Source organism: Heteronotia binoei, chromosome 20 (genome assembly GCF_032191835.1).
Source record: "Heteronotia binoei isolate CCM8104 ecotype False Entrance Well chromosome 20, APGP_CSIRO_Hbin_v1, whole genome shotgun sequence".
Classification (NCBI taxonomy): domain Eukaryota; kingdom Metazoa; phylum Chordata; class Lepidosauria; order Squamata; family Gekkonidae; genus Heteronotia; species Heteronotia binoei.
Window position 1 is genome coordinate 30,457,848 of NC_083242.1, and position 25,892 is coordinate 30,483,739.

Sequence of the window (25,892 nt, forward strand, 5' to 3'; positions counted from 1 at the left end):
TTGACACCCTTTCATGGCTTCTGGCTGTGTTTATTCCATGATCTTCAGCATTGCTTTTTTTTGGTGGCCAATCCCCTCTTCCCTCTTTTGCGCATGGAAGAGCTTGTAGGAGCCCACCAGGTAGTGGCTTCCATTGCGGTATGTAGAGGAGAACTTGGTTTTAACTCTGAGAGATCCTTCCCCAGCTTGGTGTGGCATTTCCAAAGATCTCCCCTCAATAACAAGAGGAACTCTAATTCTTTTTTTGCGGGCAGAATGTCGCATACATTCATTGGAAGCTAGAGATGCTCTAACCTTTGCCACAGTGTACAAAGAGCCACAATGAAACCAGAACAAAAAGAAATGAAACAATACTGCAGACCAAGCCCAACTGTTGGGTTCTTGTTTTTTTTTTTTTTTTTTCTAAAATCCATGATTAAAACCTGGTACAAACAGGTGAATATATAGATATATTTCTTTTAGTAGACGTAATATTTTTCTCTCTCTTTTCTCTCTCTCTCTCGGTATACAGCAAACATTTGCAAATATAGATTATTATTTTTTGTTCTCTCTGTACAACAGGACAACAATTTTACAATGCAAACATTGTGGTTGAACCCCGCATCAAATGAACGCACAAATGGGACTTCAGGCGGTTCATAGTCTAAACTGGAAGACTCCATTTGCAAAAGGCCCAAAATATTACCGTTTTGTCTGTTTGTTTTTCTTTAATCCTTCTGTTATCTTTCCCCCCCACCCCTCTGATTTACCATTTTGTCATTTCACTTTTTTTTTTTTTTTTGGTTACGGAAGAAGAAGACAAAACTGTACACAATAGTCCACAAAAATCACAGAATTAAGGAGTCATGCGATGCAGTTGTTGATTTACTCCAAACTCCTTGGGCTATTTTTTTTCCTTTGCCTGGCTCTCTTTCATTCTCTCTCTCTCTGTTTTTAAATTTAATTTTCTGTATTTTTTTTAAAAAAAGAAAAAACTTTTTTCACTCTGTAGTTTATTTGTCAGTGTCTTCCCCTCCCCCCTTTTATCAAATTTGGTATTCATCTCACAAGAGTGAGATGATAGATATACTTTGAATACCTCTCTTTGTCTCATTCTCATTCTTTCTTATACATTATATAGAGTATTATAGATTCTCATAAGTTATTTATTTATTTGTTTGCTTTTCTTTTTTAAAGACAAGTCTGGGATAAAAATAGCTGCTGCTGATTTTTCTTTTTTATCTTTTGGTCCAGTGTTAAGTCACGAGTTGGTTGAGGACTCAGGACTTGTGCTGGGCAGACACCCCTTTCCAGTAGTCTAAGATGTCATGAAGATCCTCGTCTTTGGCAAACTGGACCTTTTTCCGCAGGGCATGACCAGCGGCCATGTACTCCTCCTCGTCTTTGTGCCTCTTGCGGTTCAGTTTGAAGCGCTCCCAGATGCTGTGGGATGGCTTGCATGTGTACTCAGGGCTGGAGGTGTAGCTCAGGTTGTGGTACTGAGGCGAAAGTTGTGAGTAGGCCAAGTCTCTGGGGCGGGGCCGAGTCAGTGGCTCCAAGATGGAGGGCTTGCGCCCCGCCATGCTGTCGTGCTGCTCCCCTTGATGGGACCCTGGGTAGGAGTGCCGGTGCTCGCTATATTGTCGTATCTTCTCAGCCTCAGCCCGCAGGATAGCAGCAGCCGGCGTCACAGTGAGAATGGTGTCTGCGGTCGGAGATGTCTTCTCAATATATTTGGCTTCTGATTTGTGGCCGGAGCCCTCTGAGCGGAAGGATCGGGGGCTTCGTATGGAGCCGCTGGAAGAAGTGCTGGAACGCTTTGGGGGGGCCTCCATGCTATGGTGCCTCTGTAAGGGGTGGTTGTAGCTCTCCTTGTAGACTGGGGCCAGGAAACCATGCTTGCTGGGGATCTGTTCTGATAAAAGCACCAGTTGAGGCTCAGCTGTGGACACTGCTCCTGATTTTACCCCCTGGAAGGAGGTGGACTCTGATTTCAAGGCATCAATGCAGTTGTTGATGATTTGGTTCACCTTATCTACCTCCTTAGTGATAGTGGAGATCTCTGCCACTGAGCTCTGGCTGTCAGGTACCATTGGCAGTTCACATTCCCTCCGTTCGGGCTGCTCCCCTGTGCGTACTTCCATGTAGTTACCCTTGGTGGTCTTGGGGGTCTCGCTGCTGTCAATCAGTTTGTACTGCTCAACCTCTCCCACGGAAGGAAGGTAAGGGATGCGGGTCATGGTTTCACCACCCAGCATCTGGCCTTGCGACAGTTGAGAGATGCTGGCTGTCTCCATCTCTGGCCCATATTTCAGCTCGATGATGGTCTTCTTCATGTTAATCGCAGCCTTCTTGTGCTTTTCCTCCTGCTGACGCTTCTTCCGAAGGCAATAGTACACCACCCCTAGGACAATAACCATGCCGAATAGGCAGCCCAGGATCGTCATGATGTAGTGGGTGGCCGTGGAAGAGGTGGGTATCGGCTCCTCCCTGTTTTGTTTGTTGAGGTTGATGGTGAGGCAAGTGTAGTTATATCTCGAAACTCGGTTGGAAGACATCACGCAGTAAGTGTAGTCTTCATTCGCCACCAGGTTTGTCAGCTCGATGTCTTCTTTCTTCTTCAACAACTTGGCGAGGATGTTGTATCGGCCATTCTCGAATTGTGCCAAGGTGTACATTTTGCTGTAGGGCACTGGGATCTGCACGCTCAGTGTAGCTGAGTTGTGGGTTACGTGCTTCACCTTCATGGTGGGGTACAAGCCTGGATCAATCACAGGGGTGTGCAGCGAGGCCTGCGGAGTGGTGCCATCGCCAGAGAAGCACTCTTCCTCAGAACATGGGCTCTCCGGTGGAGCTGTCGTCACTGGGTACTTCGGTGGGATGAAATGAGGAGGCATGGTGTACGGGCCGCCCGTGCAGAGGGAAGAGAGCATGCCCAGGGCATTTCGGTAACCGCTTCGCCCTTGGCCTAAAAGGTAGTAGCCCGAGTAGTCTGGCGGGGAGTCACACTGCATGCGGTCGTAGGTGCGTGTCATGTTGGTGAAGCCCTCAAGCCACTGAAGGAAGCCCAGGAGCTCACAAGAGCAGTAGAAGGGGTTGCTGTAGAGTTCACAGACTGAGAGTTTGTTCAGGCCCCTGAAAGTGTTGCTGTCTAGCCTCTGGATCCTGTTCACCGACAAGTCAATGTTCATGATGTTGGGGCACTCCCCGAAGGCATTGGGGGTAACTGTCTCAATGAGGTTAGCCTGGAGGTAAAGGTACTCGAGCTTCCCCAGGCCCCGGAGGATTCCCTCCGTCAGGTTCCTCAGGCGATTGTAGCCGAGCTGCAGCACCTGCAGATTATACTGTCCCGAGAAGGCACCATCCTCGATATAGGAGATCTCATTCTTGGTCAGATTGAGGTATGTGAGGTTACTGAAGCGACTGAGGGAGGAGAACTGCACGCTCTTGATCTTGTTGTCGTTCAGCCGCAAGTCCAGAATCGTGCTGTTGATCTGTTGAGGGATGGACTCGTACGGTGGTTGGTTCTGGCTACAGATCGCCAGCCACACGAAGCCCTTTTCTCCCTCAATCAGCCAGCAGTCTGCTCGCACCTCGCCCACGTACAGGAGAGAGACAGCTGCCACGCATGCGCACAGTGCTGATGTCACAGCCCATCGATGGCCTGCCATTTGGAAGGGCCGCACAGAGACAGGGAAATCCCTTATCTGCTGGAAAGGGGAGAATGGGGTGGTTTGTCTTACTGCACAGCCCTGCTTTGGGCTAATGTTTCCAGGGATGTGTTGTCATTCTATCCTTTCTCTTCATGGCTGCAAACCACGAAGAGTCATCTGACGGGTATGAGAACTTCTCTCTTCCAAGTCACCCCTTCTAGTGCAAAAGCTTTAGCCAAGGTTCTCCCGGTAAACAGGTTCTCCTCTCATTGTCTCGTGTTTCTTTTGAAGTCACGCAGGAGAAAGATGGATCTTGGGAGGAAACAAGATCTGGCTCAAGAATGAACAGAGCTCTCCAGTTCAAAGCTGCCTGGTCTGGTCTGCTTTTTGCTTCCTGCTCCCACTTCAGTGCTGGGTTCCTTCTCCATATTTGTGGTCCTCCGCACGCTTCTTTTCGCCGGGTCACTCGGTTCTCCTGCCAACATAGAGACAGAGACAAAAATTAGTTCCAACTGATTTCCCGCCCCCCCCTCTGTCCTCTTGTGTACTTTGGATTCATTTTGAATGTCTAAAATTATTTAGTGGGGTAGTGGAACAGTATGGTATAACCCACTCTCATCAGATCTTGGAAACTCAGCGGAGTCAGTACTTGGAAGGGAGACCACCAAGGAAGACTCTGCAGAGGAAGGAAATGGCAAGCCACCTCTGCTTCTCACTTGCCTAGAAACCCCATTACTGGGGATGCCACAAGTCTGTTACAATTTGACAGCACATACATACATACATATGTACAAAGTAGGAGTCAAGTGGCACCTTTAAGACCAACAAAGTTTTATTCAGAATGTAAGCTTTCGTGTGCTCTCTAAGCACACTTCATCAGATGAGGAATCAGGCACAGTAAATCAAGTACGATGAGCAGAGCTACATATAGCTGGTAGACAGTGGTTTAGAATGCAAAATGGCACACATTTAAGAGCCAATGACAGAATAGTAAAATTAACGGCATGGTAAAACTAACCAATTGAGCAAACCTTCAATCTGGGTAGCATGAGCGTGAGAAACCGATAAAACAGTAACATGTCAAAATGTGAGAATGTCTGCTAATCACGCTATTGTTATAAGCAAGCCTGGGTCAAATTGAGGGCATTCCTTTCTCAGTTTTTCCCATCCAACTAATTTACCTTTTAACATATAACATGCATATAGTTTGCCATTAGAAGAAAAATGCATTAAAATATATTTCTGCTCACCGTACCTGATTCACTGTACCCGATTCCTCGTCTGATGAAGTGTGCTTAGCACACAAACCTTACATTCCGAATAAAACTTTGTTGGTCTTAAAGGTGCCAATTGACTTCGTTCAACTTCTTCAGACCAACACGGCTGCCCTCTCGGATCCATATACATACATGAAATTATTTGGTAGATTCCTGTCCTGGAGTGGCTGTACCAGATGCCCAATGTTGGTGCTTAAATTTTCCTCGATAGCATGACAATGTTCTTTTGGATAAATTTTAGATTGCTGTCCCATAAAATTTCAGTGTCGGGGGAACCAAGCCATACCTCTGAGCCTTAAAAATAATGATGTGTATGTGACCATCTGTGGACTTCACTCGATGGGATGTTCTGGTTTATCTAGACTTCTGCAGCCCGCTAAGTACCCTTACATTTTGTTCCAGGAGGTTCAGGAGACCCTTTCCCCAGGAAGAGCGGGGGCTACAGTGTGAGGGGGGGGGTGGGAATTGGAAGGAATAGGCAATGCGCTCTTCTGCAAACAGGAATCCCATTGGAGGAAATGCATAGTTGGCTATTTTACAGGGCACACACTGTAAATTTTGTAATGAAGCGTTGCTCTTCTGTTGTGTGCAACAGAATGCTGTCCTGTAGGGATGGGCACAAACCAATCCACAATTTGAGATTCATGCACAAATCTGGCTGATTCTCGGTTCATTTTGAATCGGTTCAGTCCTTGGTGGTTCATTAGGTTCATTTTTATGGTTCCTCTTTCCAGACAGCCTGGTATTGCTTTAATCAATTCCTAGGCAATGCTGGGAGTGGACTTCTTGGAGCCCTGGAAACACCCATAGCAGTTGTCCATAGCTTGATTGACAGCTCTGGGAGCCAATCACAGAGCTCTCATTATGCTCTACGGGAGCAAACACCCTGACTCAGCTGCTTTCGCTTTGCAGCATGAAGACAGGCGAGTTAGTTTGTTGTGAGAGTTGAAGCTGAGCTTTTCCTGGGGGCACCAGCTTTGCGGGGCTATAACTTGGACATTCCAATTTTCAACAAACTCAGAGGGCAGGTGGAGGAAAGCCTCCTGAAGACTCTCACTGAGCTTGGCATCTCTAACTCATGAAGGGGCTGTTCTACACCTCTCAAGCCAAATGAACCAGGAATCGGGTTTTGGTGCTATCAAGCGAACTACAAAACAACACAAACCACCATTTTCCTGGGTTGTACACATCTCTACTGTCCCTGACCTCTGCAGCAGGGCTCTTCTGATGTAGCAGCGAAGATCCTTATGTCCTTTTCTTGTGTGAATCACTGTGTATGGAACGTGTACCTTGCGACATACCCAAGTGGGTTTCCCTGCCCACAAGGGTAATGTCCATTTGCCTGCCTCTCTCAGCCCCCTTTGTTGCTGCTCCGAGACCCTCTTTCCCTGGTCAGTTTATCAATAGCTGCTCTCTGCAAAAAAAAAAAAAGAAGAAGAGGAAAGCCTGTGGCCAAGGAGCAGCGATTCATTACAACTGATAAATGTTTAATCATGCAAGAGGAATGGCAAGGGGGAGAAAATATTGGCTCACGGGCACTAAACGTTAAAATGAGCCAGGCCTGTTCACGATGCACAAAATGATCGGAGCAGACATCTCTACGATGGCACGGAAAACATTTTACTAATGACCAGGCCTCTGCTAAATGGGCTGGATGTCCGTTTCGAATACATCAGGTGCAGCAGTGGCCCTCCTAGGCTTTCTCCCTCTCTGTCAGTTTGGTGTCGAGGTGAAGTGCGCAGACTCTTATCTGGGAGGACCGGGTTTGATTCCCCACGCCTCCACTTGCAACTGCTGGAATGGCCTTGGGGCAGCCAGAGCTCTCGCAGAGTTGTCCTTGAAAGGGCAGCTTCTGTCAGAGCTCTCTCAGCCCCATCCACCACACAGGGTGTCTGTTGTGGGGGAAGAAGATAAAGGAGATCGTGAGCCATTCTGAGACTCTGAGATTCGGAGTATAGGGCAGGATATAAATCCAATATCTTCTTCTTCGTATTCTCACGGTTTCCAAATTCTGGCTTGGCAAAGCTACTTCCCAATTGCTGCAGGCTTCTTTTTGGTTTTTTTTAAAGAGACGTTCGATGGGCAATCAGAGCTGATTTCCAATTCAAAGTTCAGCGCGTGCATGCGCTCCGTGAAAGGGCCTCCTGCATCCCATCCCACTCGGCGCGCCTGAGTTTTCCCCCCTTGATGTTTAATGAGACATCCCCAGCCGATTTCTCTCGCTCTTCTTGCAGCTGTTCATTATTAAAGAGAACTAGGCGGGGGCGGGAAAAAAAAGAAATGCCTTGCGCGGATGAGAAATCAAGAGCAGCGGGAGCGGAGGATGATTCAGATAGGCCAGCATCCAAACATTTGGGTCAGTGGGGAAAAAACCCTAGAATTATTTGAAGGTACATCTCCTTCCTTACATCTCTGTGTGCCGACTACAGTATTCGGGGAGCCATTTATTTGCCCCCTCTGGGTGGCGCATCTAACACTGACTGGGCCTTTTCCATCGTGGCTCCAGCTCTCTGGAATGGGCTCCCAGAAGAGGGGCCCTCTCTTTGGAGATCTTCCAAAGGCACGGCAATGTCAGCCTCTTTGCCACAGATCTGGAGGGAGCTTGAATGGCAGACATCTCATAGTGGGAGAAAGTGAGGAGGGATTTGAGGTTTTATTTTTGGTTTTTAAACCAAACAAATGTTTTAGCTATTATTGCAAGCCACCTGGAACTACAGGGAAAGGGGAGATATGGATGGATAGATGATAGATAGTTGAGAGAGAGAGACACAGATACACAAATTAAAAGGTAAAGGTAGTCCCCTGTGCAAGCCCCAGTCATTTCTGACTCTGGGTGATGTCGCATCACGTTTTCACGGCAGACTTTTTACGGGGTGGTTTGCCATTGCCTTCCCCAGTCATCTACATCCCCCCCCCTCCCAAGCTGGGTACTCATTTTACCGACCTCGGAAGGATGGAAGGCTGAGTCAACCTTGAGCCGGCTACCTGAACCCAGCTTCCGCTAGGATTGAACTCAGGTTGTGAGCAGAGAGCTCGGACTGCAGTACTGCAGCTTTACCACTCTGCGCCATGCGGCTCCAGGTACATTAATAGATCACAGCAGTAGCTAAACCAAAATCCTTTATTCATGAAGGTTTTTAGTCATGCCAAAAGATTCTCTCCCCCCCCATTTTTTTTTTTTTTTGCAAAAATGTTATTTTGGCACACTTTGCCCCCAAAAGTTGCCCTTTCTTGTAGCTAAATCTTGGTTAGCTCTTTTATTTCATCTGTCGCCTACTTTCCCTCCACACTGTACCTGAGCTCTATCTGCTACCGGGATGAGAGCCAGTTTGGTGTAGTGGTAAAGTGTGTGGACTCTTATCTGAGAGAACTGGGTTTGATTCCTCACTCCTCCAACTTGCACCTGCTGGAATGGCCTTGGGTCAGCTCATAGCTCTAGCAGAGCTGTCCTTGAAAGGGCAGCTTCTGGAAGAGCTCTCTCAGCCCCTCCTACTGAACAGGGTGTCTGTTGTGGGGGGCAAGGAAGGTAAAGGAGATTGTGAGTCACTCTGAGACTCTGAAATTCAGGGTGTAGGGTGGGGTATAAACCCAATATCATCTTGTACTGAATTACCCAAGTGAGTGAGCATGAAGGAAGAAGATATTGGATTTATATAGAATCATAGAGTTGGAAGGGACCTCCAGGTTTATTTATTTATTTATTTATTTATTTATTACTTTCAATTTATATCCCGCCCTCTCCGCAAGCGGATTCAGGGCGGCTTACAACATCATATCTAGTCCAACCCCCTGCACAATTCACAAATACCTCCCCTAAATTCACAGGATCTTCATTGCTGTCAGATGGCCATCTAGCCTCTGTTTAAAAACCTCCAAAGAAGGAGAGCCCGCCACCTCACAAGGAAGCCTGTTCCACTGAGGAACCGCTCTAATGGTCAGGAAGTTCTTCCTAATATTGAGCCGGAAACTCTTTTGATTTAATTTCAACCCATTGGTTCTGGTCCTACCTTCTGGGGCCACAGAAAACAATTCCACGCCCTTCTATATGACAGCCCTTCAAGTACTTGAAGATGGTGATCCTATCACTTCTCAGCCACCTCCTCTCCAGGCTAAACATCCCTAGCTCCTTCAGCCTTTCCTCATAGGACTTGGTCTCCAGACCCCTCACCATCTTCGTTGCCCATCTCTGGACCTGTTCCAGCTTGTCTATATCCTTCTTAAAATGTGGTGCCCAAAACTGAACACAATACTCCAGGTGAGGTCTTACCAGATCAGAATAAAGCCATACCATCACATTACGTGATCTGGACTGGACACTATACGTCTGTTGATACAGCCCAAAATAGCATATCTTGCCCTATACTCTGAATCTCAGAGTGATTACAATCTCTTTTACCTCCCCCCCCGGCCCCCAACAGACACCCTGTGTGGTAGGTGGGGCTGAGAGAGCTCTCCCAGAAGCTGCCATTTCAAGGACAATGTCTATGTGAGCTATGGCTGACCCAAGGCCATTCCAGCATTTGCAAGTGGAGGACTGAGGAATCAAACCTGGTTTTCCCACGATAAGACACACACTTAACCACAACACCAAACTGGAATAGGAAATGGTAACCAACAAAAGAAGATGGTGAGCAGCCACACTGTGTTTAAGGGAAGAAATAGCTCCCTCACTGAAAGTACCACCTTCTGAAAGACTAGTCCCGGAAAACTACTTAGTGTAAACATCTGGTATGCAAAACACCTATATGTAGCTTGTGTTCAATTTTTTTTTCTCACTTTCTGAGCAAGATTCAAGTCCAGTAACACCTCGCAAACCAAAAGTTACCTGGCACAGGATCTTTGACTCTTATACCGCCCAAAATCTTGTTGGTTTCAAGGATGCTACTGGAGCCCTCCCCATCCCGTTCTTCCAAGGAAACTGACCCTACAAAGCTGCCCCAGAATTTTATGCCCATCAAGGAAGTGGGCTGCCCAGCACTCAGTACCGAGCGTCCCCACCCCTGTCATGATCCTGGGCCTAGCGAGCCCTGCAGACCCAGAGAAGCCTGCCTAGGAGTTGCCAAAGAGCCTACATTTCCCAGAATCCCTTCTGTCCCTCTGATTGGGTGGCAAGGTTTTGGAGGGAAACTGGCCCAGAAAGGGGTGGGGCCTGGGAGGAGAACATAAAAAGGCCAAGCCCAAGCAGGGTGTGTTCTTTTCCTGGAAGGCTGAGCTGGAGGCAGGCTGTAGCCTAGAGAGCTTGCAGCAGGGGAAAGATCCCTTACCCAAGAAAAATGGTGAGTTCGGGTTAGTAGAGTAGGGACTGTATAGTTAAACGCATTAGGGCCTTTGTTTCTTTCCCCTTCACCCCTTTTACTGCCTATTGCACCTTGTTTGTTATATTGCACTGACTGAACTTTTAAATAAAACTTTTTTTTTGTCTGTTGTTCACTCTGCCTGGTCCTCGTACCTATTATTTAGCCTAAGCTAAAGAAGGCCTGAAGGGCTTGGGAGGGAACTCTGGGCCTTCTCAAGGGGAACCCTTAACCCAGAGTGGTGGCAGCTATTGGTAATACCCCCCTGAGTTGTGACAACCCCCAAGGACGAGAGCTCGAAACTGGCCAAAGAAACTGGCCGGATTCACACATTGTCTGGAAATTCGGCACGGCTTCTCGTAATTCGCTTCTCAACGGGGCTCCCACGGCCCTGATTCCTCACTGCGGTGTGCCGTCTTCCGCTGCTGAGCTTATGAAGATCTAACGAGATCGCAGCCCACAGGTAACCTGGCTGAAGGCCATTGAGGATAATTATATGTAGTGCTCGGTTAAGAGGCAGAATTTCCTGGGTGAGCCCCTGCTGTTCTCTCAGTGCCTTAACGGCAGCCTCCTGAAAGATCAGATTGACTGCCAGGGGATGAGAGCCGTCGAGACACAATGATATGGAGATGCAGATCCTCCATTCTGAACAAATTAGGCCTCGCTGCTTTTTAAGATATGCTGCTCTCTTTTTTTTGCCGATCTTGCATCATGTCCAGATGCTCACTCTCACTCAGGTCTTCATCCAAAGGGTGATTAACACGTGGAATTCACTGCCATAGAAAGTGACGGTGGCTACAGGCATAAATGACTTCAAGAGGGGATTGGATAAACATAGAAGAAAAAGACTGCAGATTTATACCCTGCCCTTCTCTCTGAATCACAGACTCAGAGCGGTTTACAATCTCCTATACCTTCTCCTCCCATGAGGTGGGTGGGGCTGAGAGAGCTCTCACAGCAGCTGCCCTTTCAAGGATCACTCTGCAAGAGGCTATGGCTAACCCAAGGCCATTCCAGCAGATGCAAGTGGAGGAGTGGGGAATCAAACTCAGTTCTCCCTGATAAGAGTCCAGACACTTAACTGCTGCACCAAACTGGCTCTCATACGGAGCAGAAGTCCTTAAAAAAATGGATATTATAGCATAGGAAAAAGTCCAGAAAAAGGCAACTAGAATGATTAAAGGGTTGGAACACTCCCTATGAAGAAAGGTTAAAACGCTTGGGGCTCTTGAGCTTGGAGAAACGTCGACTGAGGGGTGACGTGATAGAGGTTTACAAGATTATGCATGGGATGGAGAAAGCAGAGAAAGAAGTACTTTTCTCCCTTTCTCACAATACAAGAACTCGTGGGCATTCAATGAAATTGCTGAGTGGTAGGGTTGGAATGGATATACACACCCATCAAGACTCTCAAAAACTGCAAGATCAAATTACAGAGGTGGACTGACTGTCCCAAAGGGTGATTAACATGTGGAATTCTCTGCCACAGGATGTGGTGGCGGCTACAAGCATAGCCAGCTTCAAGAGGGGGTTGGATAAAAATATGGAGCAGAGGTCCATCAGTGGCTATTAGCCACAGCATATTATTGGAACTGTCTGTGGCAGTGATGCTCTGTGTTCTTGGTGCTTGGGGGGGGGGGGAAACAAAGTGGAAGGGCTTCTAGCCCCACTTGTGAACCTCCTTTTTTTTTTGGCCATTGTGTGACACAGAGTGTTGGACTGGATGGACCATTGGCCTGATCCAACATGGCTTCTCTTATGTTCTTATAAGGAGGTCTACCAGCAGGGCAGAACTCCAGAAGCCATGTTGGATCAGGCCAATGGCCCATCCAGTCCAACACTCTGTGTCACATAAGAACATAATGTTGGGGGAGGGACGGTGGCTCAGTGGTAGAGCATCTGCTTGGGAAGCAGAAGGTCCCAGGTTCAATCCCTGGCATCTCCAAAAAAGGGTCCAGGCAAATAGGTGTGAAAAACCTCAGCTTGAGACCCTGGAGAGCCGCTGCCAGTCTGAGAAGACAATACTGACTTTGATGGACCAAAGGTCTGATTCAGTATAAGGCAGCTTCATATGTTCATAAGAGAAGCCATGTTGGATCAGGCCAATGGCCCATCCAGTCCAACACTCTGTGTCACAGAGCACATCACTGCCCCAGACACAGTGCTCCATCTATACCTTAGGGCTCCCCATCTGCCAATGAATTACAGCCAAAGGAATATGATAAGCCTTTTTCACTGAGTAAGAACTTAATAAAACCCTACAAATTGGTTCTCACCCCCCCAAAAATTTGCCTAACTATTTGCAATTACAGAGGATGACGCCCTGCATGAAATACTATGCAGCTAACTAGGAAACATTTGAAAACTTTGTTTCCAAGGGAAATGAGCCAGATTGATATACTAGAAGCGGATCTTGTGAGTGGCAATGCCCAGACTCTGATGGTTATATTATCATTTAATTCAACACGTATACCTCAGCTTCTATTACGATCCAAAGGTTTTCTGGCATCTAAGGGAGTCTTCCTATCCCGTGTTTTTAAGAATGAGATGATCTCTTCACTACTACCCACCAAGAAGTGTCCAACTCAACAGAATTATCCCTTGACTACAAAGGTTGACAACAATAATTCAAATAGGGAAGAGCCAACTGATTCAACCAACTGCTCTTCCCCACCTAATAATTTTGATGAAACTATGGACATAGTAGCAGAAATAATATTCTGGAAGATAATATCAGAGATCACTTCCAAGCACTTCAAGCGCAAGAACAACTGAATATCCTAAAGAGACTGGATCTATTGAGGGAAAATCTCGTATTAAAATAGACTGAATTCCAAAAGAGAAGCCAAGACATTCCCAGTAATCAAATAGAAATTTCACAGGACACCTTACCAACAAATTCAGATCAACAAGAAGAAGCCTGTACTCCTATAATCTCCAACCATTCTCTTCAGACCAACTTTAACTTTGACAATTTGGCCTCTAATTCTATGTCATCTAGCTTTCCACCTACCAATGGGTGTATATATCAAGTCTTTTAAAAACTGCAAGACCAAATTACAGAGCTGGACTGACTGTCCGAAAAGTCTTCAACTAGAGATCCTCACCTCATATCTTGGAATATTGCCAGCTGGCTGAATAAATCATGTGATCCTGATTTTATCGCTTTCCTTACCTGTTATGGTTGTATTCTACTTCAAGAAACTTGGTCAGAATTAGAAATAAATATCCCTGGATTTCTTCCATTCAACCTTGCTGCTCATAGAAACGCTTCCAGGGGCAGATTTAAAGATGGATTAACAATTATGATTAAAGCAAATATATGTTCTGACGTAACTTTACTTGACTCTTCCCCTCCCCTAGCACAAGCTCTATTAATTCACTTAACTAATTCTATGCTGATTCTGGTAAATGTTATCTTCCTCCACCTGAGGACGATTTAATGCTTTTGAGCAATTGGAACAAACTACCTGAATTTATTATTTCTTTGCTTAAACATTTCCCATGTACCCCACTCCTTATAATGGGTGATATGAATGTAAGGATAGGACCAAGTAACCAAAATCTTATTTCCCCTTTAGGCTTTGAAAGATTTGACCACTTACACCTACCCCTTGCCGACATATGAATTTCTAAGGATACATTATATAATAAGGTGGGTTTACAACTTATGGAATTTTGTATTACTTATGATCTTACTATCCTAAATGGGTCATCCAGTTTTCCAAATGCAAATGAATTTACCTACTCCTCAACAAGAGGTAGTAGCGTTATCGAGTATTGCCTTTGTTCCTCAGATCTATGCCCACTGGTTAGCTCTTTCTTCATCAGAATCCACACTGAGAGTGACCATCTGCCCCTCCTACTGACACTTCATGGCAACTCTCTTATAACTCATATGTCAGTATCTATATCCCCTGATAGTGTCTCCCACAGCTCTGTTAAAAGAATCAAATGGACTTCCCAAACTGAGAAAGAGTTACTCTGCTTATTTCAATCAGACAGAATGTTGTAGTTTGGAACAATTGTTGCCAAAACCTGTTCTATGGAAGAGGCCAACCTAGCCTATGCTCAGATAATCGCTTCCTGTAATTCTGTAGCCAAACCAGTTTGTACTCCTAATCCCACCTGTAATCAGTGGTTTGACTCAGAATGCAGGACTATGAAAAAACTTCTCAGGGACTCATTTAGAACTTTTAGGCAAGACAATAAGTCCTGCAACCTAAAAATTTACTCTGCACACAAGGAGATATATCATAGCCTTATCACTGGGGAGGGGGGGGGGACAGTTTTATAAACAAAAATGGGACCATTTGCTGTTTACAATTAAAACCAAAGACTGTAAACTATTCTGGCAAATGATCTCTGGTTACTTGAAAAATAATTCATCCCCGACTGTGATTACACCTACTCCTCAAAAATGGGTTATTATTTTAAAATATTTAATGTCCAAGATATTTCAATAGAGTGCAGAGAAGAATTTACCTTTTCAACCAATCCGGAATGGCCTCCTGTGAGTCCTGAGGAAATAATTGATTTAATCTCCGAATTGAAGACTGGTCTGGATGGGATTCCAGCTGAACTCTTTAAGAAATATGTGGACTGGTGGGCTATTCCACTGGCAAATCTGTTTACTCTTATCAATCAGAACGGAAACATCCCTGAGTCCTGGTTAAGATCATTAATATGTTCAATATATAAAAAACATAATTCGACTTCCCCTGGAAACTATCGCCCAATCAATCTACTCTCCATCTCATGTAAGCTGTATTCTAAGCATCTTGAACGTCACCTTTTAAAATGGTTAAATAAAGAAAAGATCATTGGCCCGGAACAAATTGGTTTCCTCAAAGGGAAATCTACAAGTGATCATTATTCCACCCTTGCCTTCGTGGCAGATAAATATCTGAAGCCTTAAAGAGGGAAATTGTATACAGCCTTTATTGATTTAAAGGGTGCTTTCAACTCAGTCACCAGAGATCCGCTATGGGAAAAACTTAAAACTCTGGGGATGGAACCACGCCTACTTTTCTTAATCAAGAAACTACATGATGCTACCTTAGGTGTTATTAGAGTATCCCCTGATGGTCAACTCTCTTCCAGTTTCCCAATTACAAAAGGAGTAAAATAGGGCTGTGTTCTTGCCCCTCATCTCTTTAATCTGTTTCTGAATGATTTGAGCCAACAAATGTCCATTGTGAATGGCCACCCTCCCTTCTTAGAACAATTAGCAGTCCCCTTACTGCTATGTGCTGACGACACTGTTATTCTTTCATGTACCAGAATTGATCTCCAAAAATATTTGAAAGCCTTTCATCAATACTGTAGATTGAATTGAATGGTAATTAATTATGAAAAATCAAAATCCTGGTTTTTTCAAAGAGTTGGCAGCTATGTAAATGGTGCATTGGTACAGAAGAAATTGAACAAGTGAAGGCTTGCAAGTATTTGGGAATTACCTTTAATTACAACCTTAGATGGCCAACACATCGTAATAGAGCTGTAAGTCTAGTAAGATGTTCTCTGGCGCAAATTAAAAAGTTCTATTTCTTAGGAGGTAACCAGTTCATTCCAGCAACTCTGAAATCCTCCCTCAGTTGTCATATGGAATACCTTTGTGGATTGGAGCCTTTAGTCCCTGCGTCGAGAATGTGGAATCATCATTCTGCCATCAGATTTTAGGTGCTCCCAAATGTGTCCCCTACTCATCCATTTGTGTGGAGCTAGGCGCCTTCTAGAAACCAGAGCCTGGATTATGGCTTTTAAGTTCTGGTTAAAAATTCATTTCAGAACGGATTCAGGAAGTTTATTACACTACCTGATGAAAGATAGGCATAGCATTACTTGGCTCTCTACATTTACCCACAAACTACAAAAGCTTGGTATTAAGGTGGACACTCTTTTCTTACGTGACGAATTATATATCTTAAGAACAATCCAACTAAGGTTCATGGATCACGAATACCAAAAAGTGTTCCCCTCACATTCCCCTGTTTGCTCTGCAGCCAATCTAGCTATACATTATTTTTTTACTTTAGACTCCCCATGCCATCGTTGGACTTTTACTTTGGCGCGTTTAAATGCCTTCCGGTCAACAGTTCTCTATGGTAGGTTTAGACAGATACCTCTCCAAAATAGATTATGCCTATAGAATTAGGAGTCCTTGATTCTATATCCCATATTATTTTAGAATGTCCTCTCCTGGCCTCACAACATAAACAATTTTTTAGCTGGATCTCTCCAACACAATTTATTTACTAAAAGGAAAAATTCGATCCTACCTTTTAGAAGATGTTAATCCCCACATTACTACATGCATTGCAAACTTCTTAGTAGAAGCCTATAAAATTAAATCTAGGCGTACTACTGTATTTTAATTGCTGGGTGACTACTCTTGATTAGTATTATTGGCTGCTATTTTAATGGATTGCTTATGCATCGTTCTTACTATATTTCAGGCCTTTGTAGCTGCTTTTGATTGTGAATCATTATTGCTCTTATGCCAATAAAGGTCTGAACGGAACTGAACTGTGGCTAATAGCCACTGGTGGACCGTTGTGCCCAGCGTTCCCTAGTGTGAGCTAACTCACAGTTTTCTAGCCTCCAGCTCACACATTTTTGTCTTAGCTCAGGAAAAATGGCTCCAGAGCTGACTAATTAACGCAGCAGCTCACAACTTTCATGCCAGTAGATCATGAAGCAGAATTTTTGCTCACATGACTCTGCAGCTTAGAGGGAGTATCGCATGCCATATATTTATCCAGTCCTTTCTTGAAGCTGTCTAGGCTTACAGCCATAGTCGCTTCCTGTGGATGTGAATTCCACGGGTTAATTAATTTTCCTCCAGGCCAGTTTAGCTCAGGGATTCTAAAGGGGTTTTTTTTGCCTTTGTCTGGGCTTTGAGCAGGGGGTCACCGGGGGAGCATGTAGAGGGGTAGCTGTGAATTTCCTGCACTGTGCGCTGGGCAGGGCATATTTCCAGGATGGAAAACCACCGCCTTCCCAAGATTGCCCTGTATGGCGAACTCTCCACCGGCCATCGAGATAGAGGGGCACCAAAGAAGAGGTACAAGGACTCCTTGAAGAAATCCCTTGGCACCTGTTGCATCAACCATCACCAGTGGTCTGACCTAGCCTCAGATCGCAAAGCATGGAGGCACACCATCCACCAGGCTGTCTCTTCCTTTGAGAACGCACGCATAGCTGGTCTTGAGGACAAAAGGAGATCGAGGAAGAATCGCACTGCTACAGCACCAACCCCAAATCAGACTTTTCCCTGCAGCCACTGTGGCCGGACCTGCCTGTCCCGCATTGGTCTTGTCAGCCACCAGCGAGCCTGCAGCAGACGTGGACTACTGCACCTTTCTTAAATCTTTGTTCGTGAAGTCAAGCCGAGAGAGAGAGAGAGCAGGGAGTTGGATTAGATGACCCTTGAGGTCCCTTCCAGCTCTATGTTTCTCTGTGAGGCTCCCAGACTGGCAAGTATATGCAGTGGGCTTGGGATAGTGAACTGCAATATGCTGCCCATTTTATCTGATCTGTTATTCGTGAACCAGATGTTTGCACCAGAATTTGAAGGGACTGTGTGTGGACAAACGTAGGAAGATTAGCGTGTTGCTGGCTATTTGCCACAATAGCCGACGGGTTTTCTGTGTTCTGATTTCTGTAGCTAGGGAGGAAGAAGTGAGGGAGGACTGTTGTCTGCGAGACCTGCTTATGAGCATCCCTTTGGGATCGAACCGGCCATTGTTAGAAGCAGGAAACTGGGCGGAACGGATTGTGGTTTGGATTCAGCAATGCTGACTTCAGTCCGCCACGCTCTGTCTGGAAGAAATGCCATTTTGGAAAGCAGCCTAGCCACAAAAATGTGCTTGACTCTGGATCAACAAAGCTTAATGCTGGGCATAAGCTTTCCTGTGAGGAGCCCCGTGGCGCAGACCGGTAAGCTGCAGTCCAAGCTCTGCTCACGACCTGAGTTTGATCCCAGTGGAAGCTGGGTTCAGGTAGCTGGCTCAAGGTTGACTCAGCCTTCCATCCTTCTGAGGTCTGTAAAACGAGTCCCCAGCTTGTTGGGGGGAAAGTGTAGATGTCTGGGGAAGGCAACGGCAAACCAACCCGTAAAAAGTCTGCCAAAAAACCGTTCTGATGTGATGTCACCCCATGGGTCGGTACAAGCTGGTGTTTGCACAGGGAACTACTTATTTATTTTAGGCAATTTATTGTCCACCCTTTCCCAAGAATGGGCTCAGGGCGGACAACAACATTCTAAAAATAGTATAAGAAACAACAGTTAAAACTGGAGTGATGCGGACAATACAGTTTAACAGATCATACAAATTATAAATGGCGGCTCAGTTTGGGCACATATTATGTGAACCAAAGATAGTAAATAAAATAAATTTATGTCACAGCAGAGATGGATGACCACATAGGGCCAGCTGGTGGAGTAGGACGCCCGCTGCCTCAACCAAAGGCCTGGTGGGATAGCTCCATTTTACAGGCCCTACGGAAAGATAACAATTCGGTGAGGGCCCGGATCTCTGGAGGGAGCTGATTCTACCAGGCTGGGGCCAAGGCTGAAAAGACCCTTTACCCACCTTTACCTTTACCTTTTTATGGACTTCCATGTGCATGCACACTTCTTCAGATATCTGGACACAAACTGAACTCGAACTTTGTTCTTTTGCTTCAGAGCAACATGGCTACCCATCTGAATCTATGTTAGACTCTAGGCTTCCTCAGTGAGGACTGGGGAGTTGAAAGACACTTTGGTCTCACTTGAAACCATCCAGAGCACCTGGATAATTTGTGGTTTGGGAAGAATATGTCCATTCTCCCTCCCCCTATGAAACCCACCCTTGGCTGAGCTCATAACAGCACCCCCTGCTCTGAAAGAACAGAGTTTATCGTTAATAATCTAGCGCTAAAAGGGTAACATCTGTTTTGGACAAACGGTAATGAGATCGAAACCCCAGGTGGAAAAGGGACTCTGTCATAACAAAATGACTCGCTGTGTGTCTAAATAGTTTTAATTTTTTTGTTGGCAGAAAGAGCCGCGTGTTTTCGGGGTTGTTTTCCCCCTCCTCGAGCACCTCTCTTGCCAGCTCTTTCGGACAACGGTTGTCTAGTGATTGCTATTAATTTACAGAGTGGCAGATGGCGTCTAACCTAGTGGCACTCGAGATGGGAACAGTGGCTTGGGAGAGGGGTATGCGATATGCGCCAGGGCTTCTACTCCGATGGTTAAGAGCAGGGGTGGCCAAACTGTGGCTCAGGAGCCACATGTGGTTCCTTCACACATATTGGGTGGCTCTTGAAGCTCCCACCGCCCCGTTGGTCGGCTTGAAAAAGGCATTTGTCTCTTTAAATCATTTCGCCAAGCCAGCTGGCAGCTTGGAGAATGCATTTAAAGTTAAAGTTGCTGTCTTTCCGCCTCTTCCTCCCTCCATCTATTTTCCTTCCTTCCTTCCTTGTGGCTCTCAAACATCTGATGTTTATTCTATGTGGCTCTTACATTAAGCAAGTTTGGCCATCCCTAGCTAAGAATGTTAGATTAGGATCCAGGAGATTCAAGTTCAAATCCTCGCTCACACCAGGAAAGCTCAGAGGGTAACCTTGGGGCAGCTCACACTCTCTCAAACGAACCTACCTCACAGGGTTGTTGTGAGAATAAAATGGAAGAGAGGAGAAACAAGGACCCCATTGGAGAGAAAAGCGGGATATAAATGAATTAAACAGACCAGGATTTGCTTCCAAGTTTTCGGTCTCTTGCATCTTTCAAAGGAGAAGGAATAGTAAATCCAGCTCCAGCTTTGGGGAATGGGGCATTTACGGGCAGAACGTTTTTTGTAGAAAAAGCCCAGCAGGAACTCATTTGCATATTAGGCCACACCCCATTCCTGTGTGCTCCTGCTCAAAAAAAGCCCTGGTTACGGGGTTAGGTTAGTAAATCAGCAAACTGATTTGAAAACGATGTACCCTTCCTTCCTTCCTGTGTGTTTGGTGGCCTGAGTGGAAGGAGAAGAAGATATTGGATTTATCCCCTGCTATTTACTCTGAATCGCAGAGTCTCAGAGCAGCTCACAATCTCCTTTATCTTCTTTCCCCCCAACAAGCACCCTGTGAGGTGGGTGGGGCTGAGAGAGCTCTCCCAGAAGCTGCCCTTTCACGGACAACTCCTGTGAAAGCTATGGCTAACCCAAGGCCATTCCAGCAGCTGCAAGTGGAGGAGTGGGGAATCAAACCCGGTTCTCCCAGATAAGAGTCCGCACACTTAACCACTAGACCAAACTGACTCTCAGAGCAGCTGCCCTTTCAAGGATAGCTCTGCGAAAGCTCTGGCTGACCCAAGGCCATTCCAGCAGCTGCAAGTGGAGGAGTGGGGAATCAAGCCCGGTTCTCCCAGATAAGAGAGCTCTGGCTGACCCAAGGCCATTCCAGCAGCTGCAAGTGGAGGAGTGGGGAATCAAACCCGGTTCTCCCAGAAAAGAGAGCTATGGCTGACCCAAGGCCATTCCAGCAGCTGCAAGTGGAGGAGTGGGGAATCAAACCCGGTTCTCCCAGAAAAGAGAGCTATGGCTGACCCAAGGCCATTCCAGCAGCTGCAAGTGGAGGCGTGGGGAATCAAACCCGGTTCTCCCAGATAAGAGAGCTATGGCTGTCCCAAGGCCATTCCAGCAGCTGCAAGTGGAGGAGTGGGGAATCAAACCCGGTTCTCCCAGATAGGAGAGCTATGGCTGACCCAAGGCCATTCCAGCAGCTGCAAGTGGAGAAGTGGGGAATCAAACCCGGTTCTCCCAGATAGGAGAGCTATGGCTGACCCAAGGCCATTCCAGCAGCTGCAAGTGGAGGAGTGGGGAATCAAACCCGGTTCTCCCAGATAAGAGCCCGCGCACTTAACCACTACACCAACCTGGCTCTCAAGTCAGAAAGAAAAGTCTGCAGCTACACCCTCCCTCTACCCTCATGGGTATTCCACCTTTTCCTCTGGCAGGGAGTGGGCAAGCTTTCTTTACCTGGCAGCCGACGGGAAAGGCCCAGTCTCAGGTGATGTCGGTAATCACTCTTGATCTTCTGCTCAAAATAACTCAAAGTTGCGCAAAGGAGGGATTAAGCTGCCTAAGCTCCTGTTGCGGCAAACTGAGTTCTCTTCTTTCAAGGCACTGGGTCACGCTCAGCCCGAAGAAGATTCCTGCACATAGGATGCTGTGACCCTTCCCTGCCTGCAAAATGCAGTGCACCTTTTTGAGCCAGGCTTTTAGTTTTGATCTCCCCCCCCCTTTTGTTTTGTTTTGCTTTATCATCTGCTATATGGTTGAGGTCTACCTGATGGATACTTCTATATGGCAAAGCTTTAGGCCACTTGAGAGTCAGTTTGGTTGAGAGCCAGTTTGGTGTAGTGGTTAAGTGCACGGACTCTTATCTGGGAGAACCGGGTTTGATTCCCCACTCCTCCACTTGCAGCTGCTGAGATGACCATGGGTCAGCCATAGCTCTCGCAGGAGTTGTCCTTGAAAGGGCAGCTTCTGTCAGAGCTCTCTCAGCCCCACCTACCTCACAGGGTTCTTGTTGTGGGGGGGAAGGTAGAGGAGATTGGGACCGCTCTGAGATTCAGAGTATAGGGTGGGATATAAATCCAAAATCTTCTTCTTCTTCTTCTCTGGCTGGCTTTTTATAGTTTTGTTTATATAGATAAAACCATGAAAGATTAGATTAGATTAGAGATAGACAGACAGACGGATAGACAGGCCTCATTTTGGACAGGAGCTCACAGGAGCAGAGCTGTGAAACCTCTAAATTTTATTGTGCACTTTCTTTCTTATTGTCAAGCATTGTATACTCATTCTATATTAAAGAAGCCAGATTGTTACTTTTATGTTATAGAATTCAGATTGTAGCTGTTACTAACCCAAAGTTAAAATGTGAGCACATCAAAGTAGCAGCCCCCACCTTTCTTCTTTCGCTTTTACTAACAAATGCAGGAATGTCCTCTTTGAAGATAAGACCTCCCGGGACTTGTTCCCAGGCCCAGCCAGGCCTGAACCCAGGATGTGCTAGTCGCAATATAGATAAGGGACCCAGCGTGTAAATTTCACACGTGAATGTAGAATTGTTTATAGAACCTTTGATGTGCCATTTTAAAACATGTATTCTAGTGTTACAAAGTATCAGTTCCAATCTTCAGCTCGAATGAGTCACATTGGATTATCAATAAACCTAACTTTGTTTCAAAATCCAAGGACTGGTTATTTTGAAATCTCATGCTTGACACTTATCCTTCCGCATGCCTGTTTCTAGGCTTCATTGCTCAAACCCTCTGTGAGAATTTTGCTGAACTCTAAGATTTGACAAACTTTCTACTATTTTTCTCCACAAAAGAATGGGAAAAGAACCAAAACATACAAAGCAGACAGATGGAAATCTTCATCCTGCTACTGTAGCCATATAGGAGAAAGTCATTTTAAAAGTACGATGGGGGTAAGGTTTTATTGTGACAATTATAATTCAAGAAGCACTTTGAGATACATGCTGAGCTGATATAATTTAGTACACCTTCCGGTGATGTCAGGGGTGACATTTGCATCGGTGATGCAAATAAGATATGCAAACGAGTTGTGCTAATGAGCTCTGGCATCTCTTTTTCTGTGAAATGACGGACGGACAGACAGAGATAGATAGATAGATGATGAAAGAAAGAAAGAAAGAAAGAAAGAAAGAAAGAAAGAAAGAAAGAAAGAAAGAAAGAAAGAAAGAAAGAAAGAAAGAAAGATGATTTTGCGGTATTGTTTTTACTCTTCAGTCACCTCAAGCAAGATTCTGGAGAGGTGGCTGTATAACTTCCCAAACAAATAGCTAAATAACCAACAGGTAACAGCATTGGAGTTAGGTGCGCAGAAACCTTTTGCAGCCTAAGTGCATTCCCAGTTACAATCTGCATGAGAAACCGGCATGATCATATATTTAAACCAGGTGTCCCTGTCCCTTTTGAGACTGCAGGTGGCTTTGGAATTCTGAGAGAAGGTAGAGAGCCCTGCTCCAAAATAGCTGTCAAAGGAGGCAGAGCCAAACCCAAAATGGCTGCCAGAGGAGGTGGGGCCAAGCATAACACTTCCCTCCTCACACCTCCCGGGAAGAAGGAAAGCTAATGGGGGAATGGAACCACCAGTTCACCTGATCAGTCAAGTAGAAAACATTTTCATTTGGATGAGGGAAGCCAACAACAAGCTCCGCCTTCAGTGGCCCTGCCTATGGGTACCAAGAGAAATACTGGTGAGCGCCATGATGTCACTGGGCACCATCTTGGGGAACTTGAACTGAGCTCTCCGAAATAACACGACAAGGGTGTTTCTTTACTTAGCCAGGTTTTGATGGTTCAAAGTGCCAGTGGCTTGCTAAGATTCATACTGGGACTTTTCCCACTCCAGTTACTTGCGATCCTTGTAGGTGGGGAATTTAATGGGGGCCTTTGGCATTCATCCTATGCATGCTCTCTCACAACAGTGGTCCTCCTGATGGGGAGGTCTCTGTTTTGTGGCCCTGAAAAATCTCAAGTATTATCAGGAAGCTCAGCAGACACATTCTCAGTCGCAAATGCAAGCTTTGCCTTTGGTCATCAAATCCACAGATTCTTGTATCACATGAACATCAGAAGAGCCCTGCTGGATCAGACCAGCAAGGGTCCATCTAGTCCAGCATCCTGTCTCACTCAGTGGCCAACCAGTTCCCCTGGAGGGCCTACAACGGGGCAGGGAGGCTGAGGCCTTCCCCTGAGGAGAACATCAGAAGAGCCCTGCTGGATCAGACCAGGGAGGGTCCATCTAGTCCAGCATCCCGTCTCACATAGTGGCCAATCAGTTCCTCTGGAGGGTCAACAACAGGGCAGAGAGGCTGAGGCCTTCCCCTGAGGAGAACATCAGAAGAGCCCTGCTGGATCAGACCAGTGAAGGTCCACTTAGTTCAACATCCTCCTGTCTCACACAGTGGCCAATCAGTTCCTCTGGAGGGCCAACAACAGGGCACAGAGGCCGAGGCCTTCCCCTGAGAAGAACATCAGAAGTCCCTGACTGGACCAGGCCAGAGGTCCATCTCGTCCAGCATTCCGTCTCACACAGTGGCCAATCAGTTCCTCTGGAGGGCCAACAACAAGGCAGAGAGGCTGAGGCCTTCCCCTAAGACGAACATCAGAAGAGCCCTGCTGGATCAGATCAGTGAGGGTCCATCTAGTCCAGCATCTCATCTCACACAGTGGCCAATCAGTTCCCCTGGAGGGCCAACAACAGGGCAGAGAGGCTGAGGCCTTCCCCTAAGAAGAACATCAGAAGATCCGCGCTGGATCAGACCAATGGTCCATCTAGTCCAGCTTCCTGTCTCACACAGTGGCCAACCAGTTCCTCTGGAGGGCCAGCAACAGGGCACAGAGGCTCATGGCCTTCCCATGAGAAGAACACCAGAAGAGCCCTTCTGGATCAGACCAGTGAAGGTCCATCTAGTCCAGTCTAGTTTGCCTACTGGCAGGGCCAGCCCTGCTAGAGATCGCCTGAAATGTCAACTGATCCCGCTCTCCCCACCGAAACAGGCTCAGGGCGGCTCACAGCATAAAAACACCACAATAGTTAAAACAATACTTATTATAAATCGTACATTCTATAAAATTGTTCATTCAACAATTAAAACATTCGCATTCAGTTTGGTGCTAAGATCTAGATGTTATATATTATTCAGTTTTTCAGTGGCGACGGTATTCCTTCTGCGATGTAGGCTCATGTTAATTAAAAGCCAGCTGGAAGAGAGGGGTTTTGCAGGCCTTCCGGAACTGGACAAGTCTTCGCAAGGCCCGCACTTCCTCTGGCAATTGATTCCACCAGTAGGGGGCTGCGATCGAGAAGGCCCTTTCCCTGGTGGCTTCCAGTTTGACCTTCGACCGGGAGATTACCAATGGATTTTGTGAACCAGATCGCAGTGCCCTCTGGGGGATAGATGGGGAGAGACGGTCCCTAAGATAGGCAGGTCCTTGGCCATATAGAGCTTTAAAGGTAATAACCAGCACCTTTGGAAGAGCGGGATCTCAGTGTGATATAATGCCAAAGAGTCCACCATTCAAAGGAGCCATTTTCTCCAGGTGGGGTTGTCAACCTTCCAGGGGGAGTCCTGAAGATCTCCCGTAACTGTGACTGATCTTCAGACAGCAGTGAGGCTGGTTCTGATAGTAGCCTCTAGGGCACTGTAGCCTCTGAAGCCCCTCCATGTATCCTGCCCTCCCCAATCTCCCCCCCCCCAATTCTCCAGGAATTTCCCCACCCAGAGTTGGCAAACCACAGGGCTTTTTTTTGTAGCAGGAACTCTTTTGCAAATTAGCCCACCCACCCCTGACGTAGCCAATCCTCCTGGAGCTTACAGGGCTCTTATTACCAGGCCTACTGTAAACTCCAGGAGGATTGGCTACATCAGGGGTGTTTGCCCTAATTTGCAAAGGAGTTCCTCCTACAAAAAACAAGTCCTACAGTATCATGTCCTAGAATCATAGAGTTGGAAGGGACCTCCAGGGTCATCTAGTCCAACCCCCTGCACAATGCAGGAAACTCACAAACCCCTCCCCCTAAATTCACAGGATCTTCATTGCTGTCAAATGGCCATCTAGCCTCTGTTTAAAAACCTCCAAGGAAGGAGAGCCCACCACCTCCCAAGGAGGA

At 46.3% G+C, this 25,892-nt stretch overlaps 1 protein-coding gene across 4 annotated transcripts in view; it reads right to left on the reverse strand.

The window, feature by feature from the left end:
- Positions 1-373: 373 nt before the first annotated feature.
- The window catches only part of LOC132588152 (protein ELFN1-like), a 644,710-nt gene continuing 619,191 nt past the window's right edge, over positions 374-25,892 (reverse strand). For all 4 annotated transcript variants that reach the window (XM_060260491.1, XM_060260490.1, XM_060260492.1 and 1 more), the window contains exon 4: positions 374-4,107. In XM_060260491.1, the coding sequence (XP_060116474.1) occupies positions 1,260-3,650 (2,391 nt within the window). In that variant the 5' untranslated portion in view covers positions 3,651-4,107 and the 3' untranslated portion in view covers positions 374-1,259. The remainder of the gene's footprint in view (positions 4,108-25,892) is intronic.